Source organism: Halichoerus grypus, chromosome 13, assembly GCF_964656455.1.
Source record: "Halichoerus grypus chromosome 13, mHalGry1.hap1.1, whole genome shotgun sequence".
Classification (NCBI taxonomy): domain Eukaryota; kingdom Metazoa; phylum Chordata; class Mammalia; order Carnivora; family Phocidae; genus Halichoerus; species Halichoerus grypus.
The window spans coordinates 81813128-81829501 of NC_135724.1; the positions used below are offsets into that span (position 1 = coordinate 81813128).

General features: G+C 47.9%; 1 protein-coding gene across 3 annotated transcripts in view; it reads left to right on the plus strand.

The window, feature by feature from the left end:
• KSR2 (kinase suppressor of ras 2) overlaps window positions 1-16374 on the plus strand; it is a 421068-nt gene that overhangs the window by 324020 nt on the left and 80674 nt on the right. For all 3 annotated transcript variants that reach the window (XM_078060922.1, XM_078060921.1, XM_078060920.1), the window contains exons 10-12: window positions 6283-6451; window positions 15315-15356; window positions 16014-16086. In XM_078060922.1, the coding sequence (XP_077917048.1) occupies window positions 6283-6451; window positions 15315-15356; window positions 16014-16086 (284 nt within the window). The remainder of the gene's footprint in view (window positions 1-6282; window positions 6452-15314; window positions 15357-16013; window positions 16087-16374) is intronic.

A 16374-nucleotide genomic window follows, 5' to 3' on the forward strand; every position in this document is an offset into this window, starting at 1 on the left:
GTTAGTGCAATAGATTTCTGAGCCAATTTGGTCTGAAGACTTCCTTTTCATTGCTCTGTCTCCTCTCCTGTCTGGCTCAGTCAATCCAGGTTCACAAAAAGCCTAGCTTTTTCTCCCAACAGAAGAGTTAGAGTGTGCATTTTGGAGTCAGAAGGCCTGGGCTTGGAACTTTGTTCCTTCATTGACTGGTCATAGCAAGCTCTCTCTGCCTTAGTTTCCCCCTCCCCCCCCCCCATCACTGCAAAAGAGGCAGGATGATTGCAGATGTGATTGGGATCATGGAAAGGATTAGATGCAATTATGCGTAAAGGATTTAGTCCGACACTGGCTACTCAGGGCCTGGAATGGCTTGATGACCAAGAGGACAGAATGAGGAGGAGGAAGAGGAGCAGAAGGAGGAGGAGGAGGAAGAAAGAGGCAGAGGGAGGAAGAGAGGAAGAGAGGAGGAGATGGCGGAGGAGCCAGAAGAGGAGGAGGAGAAATAGCAGCCTCTGCCAGTTCCTTGGGGGACCAGTCTACAACACTTACGCTTCCACATTAAGGCATCAAAACCCCATCTGCAGTGGTGTCCAAGGTTGCAGATCTGCCTGCTTCCATGCTGCTATTTGAAGCAGCTGCATGCCGGCTTGCCCTTTTCAGCTGGTCTTGCACTTGGACCTGCAGCAAGACCATGAATCGTTGTTCTGTTCTTCCATCATGACCTTGACTCAGCTACTCTTTGTGGGTCTGCTCCAGGCTGTTACTGTTGACTGGTTTCCTTGTCCTCTACCTTCCTCTCTCCGTGTCATTGCTTCTGCCGCCATATAGTTCCTCCTTCTCACAACCGTGGCTTATTTGTTTTCTGGCCTGTTGTGGCTCTTCTGTTCTCTTTGAGCCTCGTCTCCTCTCTGCCTGTGCTGCTAATGCTGTTTGCTATTCTTCCTGTTGGCCAGCTCAACTTTTCATTCCATGTCATAGTCATGGGCCGCTGCCATCTTGTTCTGACCTGTGGTCCTGCGTTGGGGGTGGGCTCTGGAGGTCACAAGACAAGTCTGGCTGTTTAGGACTGTCTATTCAGCACCATCTATTGGGTTGGAGGGTAGGGACAATTTCCTTAGGAAAAGTCCATGAGAGAGGCAGTTACCATCACCACCCTGTCCAGACCAGTGCACAACTGGGTGGAACGGGAACCTGGGAGATGAGCATGCTTCTGTTTGATTCCCAGAGTCAGATGTGAATTTCTTGTGACTTGGCACAATCTTGTGTTTCTGCTGCTGGGCTGGAGGTTAAGACCTGGGCCATCAACTCTCTGTATGACTCCAGCAAGTCTCTCCCTGCTCTCCAAGTCTCAGTGTCCCCATTTACAGAATAAGAAGGGGTTGGACTGGGAGGTCTCTGAAGGATGTTTCTGCATCTTAACTGTGCTCAGAAAGAGGAATTATGCCACTAGCCCTTCCCGGAATGATTTGGTAGAGTTTGGAATGCAACCTCTAGTTGCTGGTCCCATCGGGCCATAGATCTGGGTCTGACCTGAAGAAGGAATTTCCCCTCCTATTGTAGCAATTCGGCCTGGAACGTGGGCACCATATGCTATGCTCTCTTGGGATGATTCTGTGTATTCACAACAGCCCTGAACTACAAAAATGAGAAAGACCTAATTCCTACTCTCAAGGAGGTAGAGATAATTCCTTTCTCTAGAAACACAATTCTTCCTCCCCTCCCTCCCTTTACCTCTCTTTCCAGTTTTCCTTCTTTTCCATTAATTCACTCATTCATGTAACACTTACTGCTACCTCTTACATTTTTATTCCTGTGCTAAGTTCTGCAGATTCCAAGAGGAATAAGACACAGTCTAGTAGGAGATAAATCTTTTTCCTCCCTCCCTCTCTCCTCTTCATCCCTCCAACCCTCCCTCCCTTCATTTCTTTCTTGTTTTCCTTCATCTTGGTTTCGTCATTTCCTTCATTGTTGGTCCTTCCATCCAGTGGAAGGACCACACTGTGCCTGGCATATTTCTAAGTGCTGAGTATAGGGAGCTCCCAGCCTAGAGGATGAGACAAACAAGTAGGCTGAGAAGTGACCAGGTAGGAGCAACAGCTGAAGCCAAGGGAGTAATGCAGAGCTAGCACTAGGAGTGAATGATGTGCTTTACCTGGTGGAGCAGGGGTCAGGGGAACTTCTCAGAGGATGGGAGAGGTGAGCTGTGTCTTCTAGGCAGATATTCCAAGTAGAAATAATAGCATGTCCCAAGCCTTGAAGATGTGAAGTGGCCTGGTTTGTGTTGGGGACTGTGAGCCCCCTCATCCAGCAATAATGCAGCACCCCTTCCTGATGAGGTAGGGTGATTGGAGGCCTGGTGGAGAGTCAGGACTTTTCCCATGACCCATCATTAATGAAGCTATTCCCCTGTCCTTGGTGTCAGTGGATTACATGGGGAGTAGTAATAAGGCACTCCCACTTCTCCCAAAAAGAGTGTATCAGTGGAGGCCTATGAAGGAGCTGAAATTCCCACCCCCACCCAGCAACAATTAGGAACCCTCCTGCCCTCAGGTGCCAACAGAGGCAGAGAGCCTAGGCATCTGCCCCTACCCAGCAATAACAAGACAGCACACGCCCTCTTCCCTGCCAGGGCGGTGTCATAGGAAGCCAGCTAAAGCCAAAGGCTTCAGTAAGACCCAGAGTCTCACAACCTAATACCCAGATGTCCAGGCTTCAATGAAAAATTACTTGTCACACCGAGAGCTAGAAAGATCTCAAACTGAATGAAATAAGACAATCAATAGATGAGACGAGTGAGATTTTGGAATTTTCTGTGACAAAGATTGTTAGAGCAGTTATCATAAAAATATTTCAATAAGTGATTATGAACAATCTTGAAACAAATGAAAAAATAGGAAATTGCTGCAAAGAAGTAGAAAGTCTCAGCAAATAAGTAGAAGATATAAAGGAGAACCATATGAAAAATTTAGAACATATAACCAAGAAATACAGTAATTAACATTAAAAACTCAGTGGAGAGACTCAGTGACAGAATGGAGGGGCAGAGGGAAAGAATATGTGAGCTTGAAGATAGAGCAGTAGAAATTAGACAGTGGATTAAAAAAATGAGTAGAGCCTCGGGGACCCTTGGGACAATAATAAAAGGTATAGCATTGGTGTCACCAGAGTCCTGGAAGGAGAGGACAAAGAGGTCAGGGCTGAAAAAGTTCTCCAAGAAATAATGGGCAAAAACTTCTCAAAATGGGCAAAAGACATAAACCCTTGTTCCATAAACCCTTTTTCTGATTCGGAAGCTAATACACATACTATATTCATGGATTGGAAGACGCAACATAGTTAAGATGTCAGTTCTCCTCAAAATTGATTCCCAATTCCTATCAAAATCCCAGCAAGATTTTTTATAAATAAAGACAAGATTATTCAAAAAGTTATATGAAAAATCAAAGGAACTTGAATAGCTAAAAACAATTTTGGAAAAGAATGAAGTGGGAGGAATCCTTTTGTCTGATTTCAAAGCTTATTATATAGTTAACAGTAATCAAGACCAAAGAGGATATACAGATGGCAATTAAACACATGAAAAGATGTTCAATATCATTAGCCATTAGGAAAATGCAAATTAAAACCACAATGAAATATCATGACACTCCTATCAAAATGGCTAAAATAAAACATTGTGATAACACCAAACACTGGCTAGGATGCAGAGAAAATCAATCACTCATACTTTATTGGTATAAAATGATGTAGCCACTCCAAAGAACAATATTTGCATTTTCTTTAAAAATTAAACATGCAATTACCATGCTGTCCAGAAGTTGCACTTCTGGGTATTTATCCCAGAGAAATAAACACTTTTGTTTGTACAAAACCTGTACATGAATGTTAAGAGCAGCTTTATCCACAGTAGCCATGGAGGGGAAACAACCTAGCTGTCCTTCAATGAGTGAATGATCAAACACATTGTGATACATCCATGTCATAGAATACTGCTCAGCGATCAAAAGGAACAAACTATTGATACACGCAACAGCTTGGATGAATCTCCAGAGACTTCTTCTGGGTGAAAAAAAGAAGCCAATCCAGAAAGGTTACATCATAAAGTATGATGATTCAATTTATATAGCATTATTGAAATGACAAAATTAGAGAAATGGAGAATAGATTAGTGGTGTCTAGGGTTCAAGATGGGAGGGAGAGGGGTGAGGAGAGAGAGGCAAGTGGGGAGAGCTATAAAAGGGCGATGTGAGGGATCCCCGTGGTGGTGGAAATGTTCTGTATCGTCGCTGTATCCACTCAATGTCTGCGTTGTGATATTGTGCTGTAATCTTGCAAGATGTAATCATCAGAGAAAACTGGGTAAGGATGCACGAGATCTCTGTTACTTCTTAAAACTGCATGTGAGGGGCGCCTGGGTGGCTCAGTCGTTAAGTGTCTGCCTTCGGCTCGGGTCGGGATCTCAGGGTCCTGGGATCGAGCCCCGCATCGGGCTCCCCGCTCAGCGGGGAGCCTGCTTCTCCCTCTCCCACTCCCCCTGCTTGTGTTCCCTCTCTCGCTGTGTTTCTCTCTGTCAAGTAAATAAAATCTTAAAAAAAAAAATTCTAAAAAAAAAAAACTGCATGTGAATCTGCAGGAATCTCAGATAAAAAGTTTAATTGCAAATTGTGTCGCCAACGCAATTGCTACCATTTACTGACAACCAAGTGCCTCGGCCCAATCCCAGGGGTGTAGGTGCCTACGCAACCTCATCTGAACTTCACAGCAGGCCCAGCAGGTGGGTGTTCTTAGCTCACGTGAGGGACGAGGAGAGACTGAAGCTCACAGAAGTGAAGTCGCTTTCTTGGAGGCAGTGGGAGCGAGTGCATTCTGGGAGGGTGACATGCACAGCACGGGCACCCATTGGGCAGCCAGATGGAGAATGTCCATTTCTCATTCCCCCTGGCCCCCCTATTCTGGTTGGTTTTGTTATGCTGACTGTGGAGTTTGGCAGGTAAACATACCTGTTGTCAAATAACCGGCTCACACAAAACCATCCTCAGGCACCCACAGCCAGTCAGAGTGATGGACCTCTAAGTAATGCAGGGACCAAGTGACAGCGTCCTGTGAGTGGACAGATTAAGATGTCCCTGAGAACACTTAGCTCTGCTGGCATTGGGAGGCAGGAATCCCTTCTATAGGCCGTTGAGGTTGGCTGGTATTATTCTCATTTTACAGTGGGCAAAACTGAGGACCAGAGAGGTTAAGAGCATTTGGTCCCGGACGTAGGGGGAAGGGGTGGCTGTGGGATCTGCGTCTGGGTTTGCCTGACCCGGGCTTCCGCTGGGATCAGTCTCCTGGGGCTGCCATAACTTCACAAACTGGAGAGCTAAAACAACAGATATTTTTCCTCTCCCAGTTCTGGAGGCCAGGCATCTGAAATCAAGGTGTTAGTGGGGTTGGTTCCTTTTGGGGGCTCTGAGAGGGAATCCGTTCCATGCCTCTCTCCTAACGTCTGGTGGCTCTGGCCATCCTAATCGTTGCTTGGCTTTGAGACGTGGCAGTCCGATCTCTACCTCCGTCTTCACATGGCCTTTCCCTCTGTGCATGTCTCTCATTTTCCATTTCTTATAAGGACACTTGATCCTGGATTTAGGGTGCACCTTAATCCAGAATGATCTCCTCTGGAGATCTTCAATTACATCCGCAAAGACCTTTTTCCAAAGAAGTTCACGTTCTGAGTTTCCCAAGGGGCAGGTCTACTGGGGGACACTCTTCAAGCCACGACACTGCTCCTGATTCCGATGGTGTGCATGTGGATTCTGGCCTCATGTTTGCTTCGAGCAGGTTCGGGGTCCAGGAAAGGCAGTGGTGCCTCCTAATGAGATGTGAGGGAAGAAGCCGTAGGCTCGCTCTCGCACTCTCTCTGGAGCTGTCAGGCTGTTGATTCTTTAATAAACACTCAGGAGGAAAAGTGTTAGGAACGGAAAGAGCACTCTGGGCACCTTGGCGTGGGACTTTCCAAAATCAAAAAGCACAGGGAGCGTGGCTGTCACCTACGTGGCTTTCATTACGTGGTAACCTTTCGCTCTGGAGTCCAGACAGCGGGCGGGAAATTGATGCCAGAAACTGTTCCTTCCACAGCTGGATGCAGACCAGCTGGTGGGCGGGGATGATGAGGCAGGTGGGACGTGGGAAGGGTCTGGTGGCTGAGGGCAGGGGGGGCTAAGAATGCTGGTATGGGGTTCCTTCCTGCTTGCTCACTCTCACTGCTGTATCTCTGCTTCTCTGCCTCCCCCTGGCCCCTCCCCCGTTTTCTTTCTGCAGGACCACATCCCTGTCCCTTACCAGCCAGACTCTAGCAGCAATCCCTCATCCACAACGTCCTCCACGCCCTCCTCGCCAGCACCCCCCCTCCCTCCCAGCGCCACGCCGCCTTCTCCCCTGCACCCTTCCCCTCAGTGCACGAGGCAGCAGAAGAACTTCAACCTGCCAGGTACCTCTGCACTTGGGGTGTCGCTGGGAGGGGGGGTTGGGCTCGAACCAGAGCCGTGTCCGGGTCAGTCCGTGCTTAAAGGCAATGGGTTGAAGGCATGTGGTTGAGTCTTCCTATAGGCAGGGCAATCACCACATTATTACCTTATTTGATCTTTAGGGTAGCCATGAAGTAAGTCTTCTCGGCTCCATTTTACAGATGAGGACACTGAGGCTCAGAGAGGTAAAGGGCCCTTTGGTCTCCCTTCCAAGTACTAACCAGGCCCGACCCTGCTTAGCTTCCGAGATCAGACGAGATCGGGCGCGCTCAGGGTGGTATGGCCGTGGACTAAGGGCCTTTTGGTCAACAGCAACCCAGTGTCGGCAACTAAGTATCAGTCATGATGGGGAGGACCCAGTGTCTGCAACTAAGTATCAGTCATGGTGGGGAGGGCATCTACTCGAGCTGGCAGTTGTCTCATAAGCTAAATAGCTTGGAATTGGCATCAGGATCCTGGGGCCGCAGCTGAGCAGGGCTGCATTCGGATGGAGTCTTACTCCAGGTATCAGGATAGGGCTTGGAATGAACAGCTGGAGTCCTGGATTCAGTATCCAGTTCTGCCCTGTTCTTGCCGTGTGACCTGTAACCTCAGTTTTCCCACCCCTGAAAGGATACAGATGGATAAGAGGATCCAGAAGGTTCTCCCAGCTCACAAATTCCAGGGTACCTGGCTGCTGACCTGAGACCATGCACTGGGCTATGAGATGCTGGAGAAGCCACTCATGAGATGTTTGGTTTCTTGGCCTCCTTTGTCATTAGACTTAAGAAAGAGATCCCTCTCTGCTCAGGAGGACCAGATCTAAGAGTGTTCCCACCTCTTCTGAGGTCCAGCCCAGCTCACTTCCTCTTCTAGGGCCCTAAGGACTTCCTAGCTTGGCCATATTTGCAGGAAGGAGGCTGGAGGGATGAGGTCTGGCTTGGCCAGTGGGAACCACAATCTAGATGTGTGTTACTCAATATGGTGCCCACTAGCCACATGTGGCTATTTAAATTTAAATGAATTAAAATTAAATATAATTAACGTTTTAATTCCTTGGCCACATTAGCCACATTTTGATTACTCAGTAGCCACTTGGGGCTGGTGGCTGCCATATTGGCGAGTGCAGAGTATAGAACATTTTTATCATCATAGAAAGTTCCACTGGACAGTGCTGATCTAGGGGCTGATCTCCACCTGAGCCAGCGAGCTTCATGCAGGGGAGGAAATCCAGGTTCTCAGCTACGGGTCACACTTCCGAGCCTAATCAGCCACGAGTGAGTGGTGGGTAGGCAAATGGGGGTCCACTCCCACACCTAAGCAGCACCCAGATACAACTACTGATTTAAGGACAAGCTGTCACCTGCCCACACTGTTTTGATCAGGGCTATGTCCATAGGAATAGGGCACATTTTGAAGTCTTGGCGATGTGGGGATTTTTTTGTGTGAAGTTCAAGCCTGAGGCAGTCTTGTCTCTGTCCGGTGGGAAGGCCACTCGCTTGGCAGCCACCAAAGACCATAATGTGAGTCAGCACCTGGAATCATCTCGGCATGTGCTTCCCCGAGTCAATTAGGCCAAAATTGCCTGCTATGCCCACAGGCTGGGGGCTCCCACTGTCACCTCTGGGGTTGTCCATTTCCATTTCCCTGGAACAGGGTGAATGGAAGAAAGACCCTTTGACGCTTCATGAAGCCCCCAAATCTGGGAAGAAGTGGGGGTTTGGGTGCTTTCTTAGAGTTGCTCCACCCCCCACCCCGGAGACTGACTTCGGGTACTGTCCCTGAAACTGTTTGCTGCTTGCTGCATGCTTAATGGCCAGGGGCTGAGAAAGGACCTTAAGAGGTCCTTTAGGGTCCTGAGGCTCAGAGAGGTAAAGGGCCCTTTGGTCTCCCTTCCAAGTACTAACCAGGCCCGACCCTGCTTAGCTTCCGAGATCAGACGAGATTGGGCACGTTCAGGGTGGTATGGCTGTAGACTAAGGGAGAAACGTGTGTCAGAGTGCCATAACTCTTTCTGTCCCTCAAAGACTCTGCTGGCATCTTTACACAAGACACCTGGCTAACCAGGGCTGATCGCTGGTCTCCCTGAGCTTCTTCATTCCTTTGGTCGGGTCCCCGAGGCGGGGTCCTTGCTGATTTGCTGCTCGCCTGCCAGAGGATCTGCACCTACTCTGGAGCATCTCATGACAGTGATATTTGGGGAGTGGGCTGCAAGGTCCTCTGAGCTCTGGAGCTGGGCTGCTTGGGTTCAAATGCTACCTCTACTACTTAATACCTGCATCATGCTGAGCAAATCAGTTACCGCTCTATGCCTCTGTTTCCTCCTCTGTAAAATGGGGATAATAATAGTATCTGCTTCATAGAATCACTGAAGGACTAAACCTCGTTATAGACGTACAGAGCTGAGCAGAGTGCCTGTCTCACTGAAGATCTTAACAAATGCTGGGGCGCCTGGGTGGCTCAGTTGGTTGAGCGTCCGACTCCTGATGTCGGCTCAGGTTGTGATCTCAGGATCGTGAGATCAAGCCCCACATTGGGCTTCACGCTGGGTGTGGAGCCTGCTTGAGAGTCTCTCTCTCCCTCTCCCTCTCCCTCTTCCCCTCCCCTGCTCTCTCTCTAAAAAAAAAAAAAAAAAGAAGAAGACAAAACAAAAAAACTACCATGGCTACCATTTTTGGCATTTCTCACCATCACTGCTAATTCATATGGGCCCTAATCAGAATTCTGGAAATAAAGAGGAAATCCTCATATACCCGGGTGTTAGGAGTAGGAATTGAATTCAACCTTCTGAGAAGGTAATTTTGCATTGTCTATCAAAGTTTTATATGTACATTCCTTGGACCAGCAATATCACTTCTAAGACTTTATATACAGGTATGTTTGCATAGAGCACAGGGATCCATACGTAAGGATTTCATTGCAATAGTGGAGAATCTGGACTCAATCCAAGAGGGGAATGGCTGATACACTGTAATATATCTGCATAACCAAAGATTCAGGGGCCCTTAAAAAGAATGGGGTGGCTCCTTATAGATATCCTGACATGAGAGAGATCCACAATGCAGTTTAAGTGGGAAAATAAGTGATTTGCAAAGCAGTTGGTATAATAACATCCTCTGTATTCTAAAATAATTATATATAGTTGTATACATATGTTTATATGTGGATGTATATATGGTTGTGTATATGCACCCCAAAAAAAGTCTATAGGAACTTCATGGCAGCTATTTCTAAGAAGAATAATTTTATTTTATGCATTGCTACAACGTATGGAATACCAAGGAGCATGCACCAGTTTTGTAATTGAATAGTAATAATAAAATGCAATATTGAAATGGAAAGCAAAATAGGACCTTCCAGAGGAGCAGCCAGACCTTCTCCCTTGACTTAGGAGGTTTTAGCAAAATTCCCTCAGAATGACAAGTGCCTATCCTGTTCATATAAGGCCCTCGTCACTGTCACACTCTTGACTGTGAACCTTTGCTGACGGGAAAGCAGCTTTGACCATGGTTCTGTGCCAGTTGTTGAGTTTTCTAAAGACTATTCCAGCTAATGCATAGGCATAACCAGTCCCCAGCATTGACTGATCTAGAACGTTCTTTTCCAAAAGGGTCCATGGGGTTAATAGGCATTTGGCTCACTTGTTAACCTCATGACATATGAAAGAAGAGTTTTTATTTAGAAAACCAAGAGCATCAGGTATAGACTTGGTAGGATCTGTGATCGACCTCCTTGTTCTCTGCCACTCCCTTCCAAATCCCGGGGCCATGTTTGACCTGGTGAGTGGCTCATGGGGGTTTCCTCCCTTGCAGAACGGCCCACCTCCCCTTACTCTACCCTGATTCCCTCTTTATGCTCAACAGTGCTCCTCCTTCCCTGCCATGATCTTGTTCATTTATTAACTTATTTAGTGCCCATGTCCTTATGATAATCAGAATTGTCAGCTCCATGAGACTAAGACACATGTCTGCTTCATTTACCCCTCTATAACCTGAAACCCAACACATTGCCTACTGCTGAAGGCACTAATTAAATGTTGTTTTTTTTTTTTTAATGAGGGAGGAATTGAATGAACGAATGAATGACTTGAAATTCTTGCACTTCCCAGGGCTGCAGTTTTCTCTCTTCAAGTCATCTTCTGGCCCTCAGACTGCATTCGCCCATCTATTTCCATACACATATTTATTGAGCATCTACTATGTACCAGTCCTATACGAGGCACTAGATTTGGAGCAGTACACAAACCAGCCGTGCCCTGAGTTTCCAGTGGCTTCTGTGACAAATCACCACAAGCTTAGTGGCTTAAAACAGCCCAAATGTATTACCTTACAGTGATGGAGGTCATAAGTCCAAAGTCAGTTTCATCCGGCTAAACATCAAGGTGTCCGCAGGGCTGGTTTTCATGGGGGGCTAGGAGAGACTCCACCTCCTTGCCTTTTCCCAGCCTCTAGTGGCTTTCTGCATCCCTTCTTTGCACGTGGCTCCACACCTCTCCCACCCCTGTTTCCATCGTCACATCTCTGACTCTCCATCCCTGACTTGGATCCGTCTGCCTCCCTCTTGTAAGGACCCATATGATTACATTTAGGGCCCACCCAGAGGATCCAGGATAACCTGCCCGTCTCATGATGCTTCACTTAATCATACCTGCAGAGGCCCTTTTGCCATGGAAGAGGATGCAGTCATGGTTTCCAGGGATTAGGATGTGGACCTCTTGGGCAGAGCGGTATTATTCGGCCTGCCAGTCCCCATTCTCGTGGAGTCTGGCTTCGTGGGAGAGATGGGTTAGCCACACAGACATACACCTGAAATAAGCTGCGACAAGTGCTTTGAAGGGAAAGAACAACGTTACAGCAACCCCACTGCAAATTCAAGAGGAGGACAAGTTTAGGTTGAAGGGTCAGAGGTGGCTGAGTTCCGAAGATGGGGGAGAGTTGACCAGGCAGAGGGAGGGGAGCATGTACAAAGGCCCTGCCCCAGGAAAGAGCTGAAAAAAATGTCCCCAAGACCTGAGTGCCACGAAAAAGGGAAAACTAGCACCAAGGAAGACTCAGAGCTGCAGGGAGGAGGCCTGGCAGGGCATGGCAGAGATCTGCATTTTATTTAAATCTGAATTTTATTTAAAAGGTGTAGGCAGGAGATGACTTATCCTCCCTCCTTCCTTCTAGATCCTTCCTCCTCGAAAACCACTCAGACTGCTTTTGGGGGGAGACCTTCGGGAAGGAGGGAAGGAAGGAGGGCTTCCGAGTAGAGGTGCCTTCAAAGCGGTCTGCTTATGTCTCTGGCCTCCGGGCCACCTGAAGCCTCCCAGGTCCCGAGTCCTCTTCCGTTCCAGAGAGTGAGGGGGGCCACTCAGCTTTCCTGGACAGGCCATTCGGGTTCATCAGCTTCCTGTTGGAGCTGCTGCTCACTCGTGGCTGTTGTCGGCAAGGACAGGGCTCATGGCCACGCCTTGACTCCTCTCTGGCCACTCTCTCCTTGTCAGTCGTCAGGAACGAGCTGTTCCCCAGCACACAGAGGGGTCGAGGAGGGGGCCAGCTCTGCGCATGGAGGCCTTTGCCAGCGTCCACTTTGCCTGACACCTGTCCCTCTTTGGAGCAGTGTTCCCTCTCCCTCCCCTCCCCCAGCTGCTGCTCTGTGAAAGATCATTACCAGCTAGCCTTTTCTGCAGACGCTGAATCGCCTGTTCCAGCTGGGGAGGGAAGAGATCAGCTAAGCCTCTTGAGAACTCCGGGTAGTTTTTCCTTTTTAATTTTAGCCCCTTGTTGACTGGGTGCAATGAAAAAAAAAACAAAAAACAAACCTAAGTTATCTAACAGAAAAAGGTCCTTGAAATCGCGGAGATTGGTTCTCTTTTAAAGCTCTGCTCTGTGACTTCGAATGAGTTGCTTCCCGTCCCGGGCACCTCATTTTCCAGAATTAGAAAATGCATCCGTTCAGATTCCAACTATCTGGGATATTTGGGGATTGCTGTGCTAGAAGAGAGTTGATTAATTCCACAAACATGAGTCGTGCACCCACTGGTGCAAGGGCCCTTGGGATCCTGAGATACCAACACTTGCTCTCTGTCCTGGGAGAGTTTATCAATCAGTTCCAACCTCAGGGACAGCTAATGACTTTGCTCTTTGAAATTGATTTTCTCTTAATTATAAGTCATTCTTGTCTGTTTATTAAGAGAGCTTAGAAAGATAGTGGCTTAACCGTTGCAGCTAATGCTTATTTAGCACTACTACGCACTCTGATCTCATGTAATGATGATCTCAGCCCTGGGAGGGAAAGACTATTATTATCCCCATTTTACACACATGGAAACTGAGACTCAGAGTTGCTTAAGCTTTTACAAACAGGCAAAGGAAGAGCGAGGATTCGACCCTCTAGGATCAGCCTCCCACTCCTGCTGTCCAGCTCCTCTTTGCTTTACACTTGAAGTCAGCAAACTTTTCCTATAATGGGCCTAATAGTAATATTTTAGACTTCGTGGGCCATACAGTCGCAAATATTCAACTATGACGTTGTAGCATGACGGTAGCGAGAGACAGCATGCAAATGAATGAACATGAGACTGTGTTCCAATAAAACTTTATGAACAAAAACAGGTGATGGTCCAGACTTGACCCGTGGGCCATGGTTTGTCAACCCCTGGCCCCAGCCTCTGATCCACTCCATGAATTCTGGGTGAGTCAACGTGCAAGTCATAGGTTGCCCCGGACGTAATAAAATTATTTCTGGAAGCATATTCATCAATTCAGACTCCTATCTGACCCCATTCCTGCTCACTTCCTCTGCTTGGGGAGATGAAACTCTGTGGGACCTCCCCAATGCCCATGATACCCTTGTCCCCCCTGCTCCCACCTCCATCCCACTGTCACCAGTAACTGGTAACATCAGAAACCTCAGGGATATCCGGAAGAGCTGGCCTCTGGTGAGTGAACCGGAAGTGAAATAAAGTGTAGGCGAAATCAGCAGCGAAGTTGAGGAAATTTCTTTTATCCCTAAGTATAGAGATCAACTCATGCTCATGGTGCGCAAAATAATGGTACCCCAAAGATGGCTATGCTGTAATTCCAGAATCTGTGTATGTGTTACTTCCTATGTGACTTGTCTTTGCAGATGTGATTAAGTTAAGGATCCTGAGGTGGGAAGATCACTCTGGATTATCCAGATGGATCCTAAATGTAACCCCAGGGGTCCTTACAGGAGGGAGACAAGAAGGTCAGAGATGGTAGGAGGTGATGTCAGGACCAGAGCAGAGACTGAAGTGATGGGCTCTGGGCCAAGAGATGCAGGCTCTCATCGCTGGAAAAGGCAAGGGACAGATTCTCCTCGGGAGCTTCCAGAAAGAACCAGCCCTGCCGACACCTTGATTTTAGCCCTTTATGACTTATTCCACACTTCTCATACCTCTAGAATTATAAGAAGGTAAACATATTGTTTTAAGCCACCGAGTAGGTGGTAATTTGTTATAGCAGCAGCAGGAACACTAATACAATGCTCAAAGCAAAAATTTGGAAAACACAGGAAATGCATATATTTTTCCAATTTTATTGAAGTATACTTGACATACAACATTGTATAAGTTGAAGGCGCACCACAGAATGACTTGATGCATGTATGAAGTTGCAAAATGATCACCACTCTAAGTTTAGTTACCATCCATCACCACACACAGCTACAAATTTTTCTCCTGGTGATGAGAACTTTTAAGATGTACGCTCTCAGCAACTTGCAAATATATGAAACAGTATTGTTAACTGTAGTCGCTATGATGCACGTTACATCCCTAGGACTTATTTGTCTTATAACTCGAAGTTTGTGCCTTTTGACCACCTTCAGCCAGCCCCCTAACCCATCCGGTTCTGTTTCTATGAATATGTTTTTTTTTTTTTTTCCAAAGTCCACATATTAACTGATATCATACAGTATTTGTCTTTCTCTGTCTGACTTATTTCACTTAGCACAGTGCCCTCGAGGTCCATCCATGTGGTTGCAGATGGCAGGATTTCCTCTTTTTTATAGCTGAATAGTATTTCATTGTATGTACATATATAAATACATTGTGTGTGTGTGTGTGTGTGTGTGTGTGTGTGTGTACACACACACCATTTGCTTTATCCATTCATCCATCAGTGGACACTTGGGTTGCTTCCATGTCTTGGCTCCTATAAATATTGCAGCAATGAACATGGGAGTGCAGATATCTCTCCAGGATAGCGATTTCATTTCCTTCGGATATATTCCGAGAAGTGGGTGTGCTGGATCCTGTGATAGTTCTGTTTTTTAATTGTTTGAGGACCTTCCAGACTGTTCTCCACAGTGGTTGCACCAGTTTGCATCCCCAACAATGGTGCCCCACGCTCTTCCCTTGCTCCACACCCTCGCTGGCACCTCTTTATCTTTTTGATAGTAGACATTCTAACAGGCGTGAGATGATATCTCATTATGTCATAAAGGGTTTTTTTTAAAGCCTCTCTAATCACTCTGGCAAAGGGAAAAAATGAATATTTTAGAGATGGCTTGACAGAGACTTTGTGTGTGTGTGTGTGTGTGTGTGTGTGTGTGTGTGTGTCCCTATGCAGTTAACAAAAATGGGACTGTGCTCTGGGTGACTCTCCAAGTTGAGATGCTCTATTTTCAGGGAGCTGCAGGTGGGAGGGTTGGCTTGGATGTGTAGAGCCCTGGTTCTTTTATGCAGGCCCTCGGGCCCTTGTGATTTAGGGTGTCCGCAGAAATCTGGGAACCCTCGGGTGTAGGCAGAGAACTCACACAGTGGCAGCGAGAGCCCGATTTGTTATTCAGAGGGACAGCCCCGGGACAGCACTAACTTTGGTGTTTCCATTCTTTTGCAAGCGTCCCACTACTACAAATACAAGCAGCAGTTCATCTTCCCAGGTGAGTCCGTGAGTGCGCTCAGGCCCCCCTGCGAAGCCTGCGGAGGGGCACGCATTGCTGGAATGGATGAAGGCAAGGGTTGTTGGGGTGGGCAAGCTCAAAGAGGGCGGCAGTGGAACCACCAGCCCCCAGGATCATGGCGAGCCGTGGAGGTGGGAGAGGAGAAGCTGGGAGGTCCCAAGGGCACCGTGGTACCAAGGAGATCCCGCGGTACAACAGAAAGGCCTGAGAAGGTGGTCTGCAGTAGAAGGACGGGCCAGGGTGAGGAGGGGTCTAGAGCCACGTGGCAGGGGAGAGGTGGTCAGAGGGACTGAGTTGGGCACCGGGAGATGTGAAACCAAGTGGCCTCACCAGCCCAAAGAGAACTCAGGAATAGGGGGTGATTCAGAGGTGACCAGTGGGTGCTTCAGGTCAGAGGCTTGGGGCTCTGGCAGCCCCCTTGTTATCAGTGACGTATTTTGTTCAGGGTGCCATCTTGGGTGCGTGTGAGCAGGAAGAGTTCAAGTGATCGAGGAAGGGAAAGAAGGGATTGGCCAGCCCCAGGGACCCATGATCTGATGAGAAGTTCCTAGCTGCCCCATCTCCCAGGAATCAGGTCTTTGGGGGAGGTTGTGGACTCCGTGTTGGGTTTCTGACTGTCCCGTGTCTGCTTCTCAGATGTGGTGCCGGTGCTGGAGACGCCGACCCGGGCGCCCCAGGTCATCCTGCATCCAGTGACCTCGAATCCAATGTAAGTGGAACAGAGACCTCCTTCCCCTGTCCTTGCTCTTCAGTCTGCTCAGGGTCGCTGTCTTCTGTCTTCCTCTTCCTGGAATTGATGGGGTGGGAGACTGGGGGAGAGAGAGACTTAGGGATGATTTAGGTAAAGAGAAGGAGAGCGTGATGGCGTCTCTCAGCCTGGGCCCAACGGACGAGTCAGCTCTGCTTTGTGTCCTGGCCCTGCTTGTCAAGGGTGATTTCCAGGGGCTGGACCATTTCCTTAGGATCCCCAGACTCTTCTATGATCAGAAAGATAATG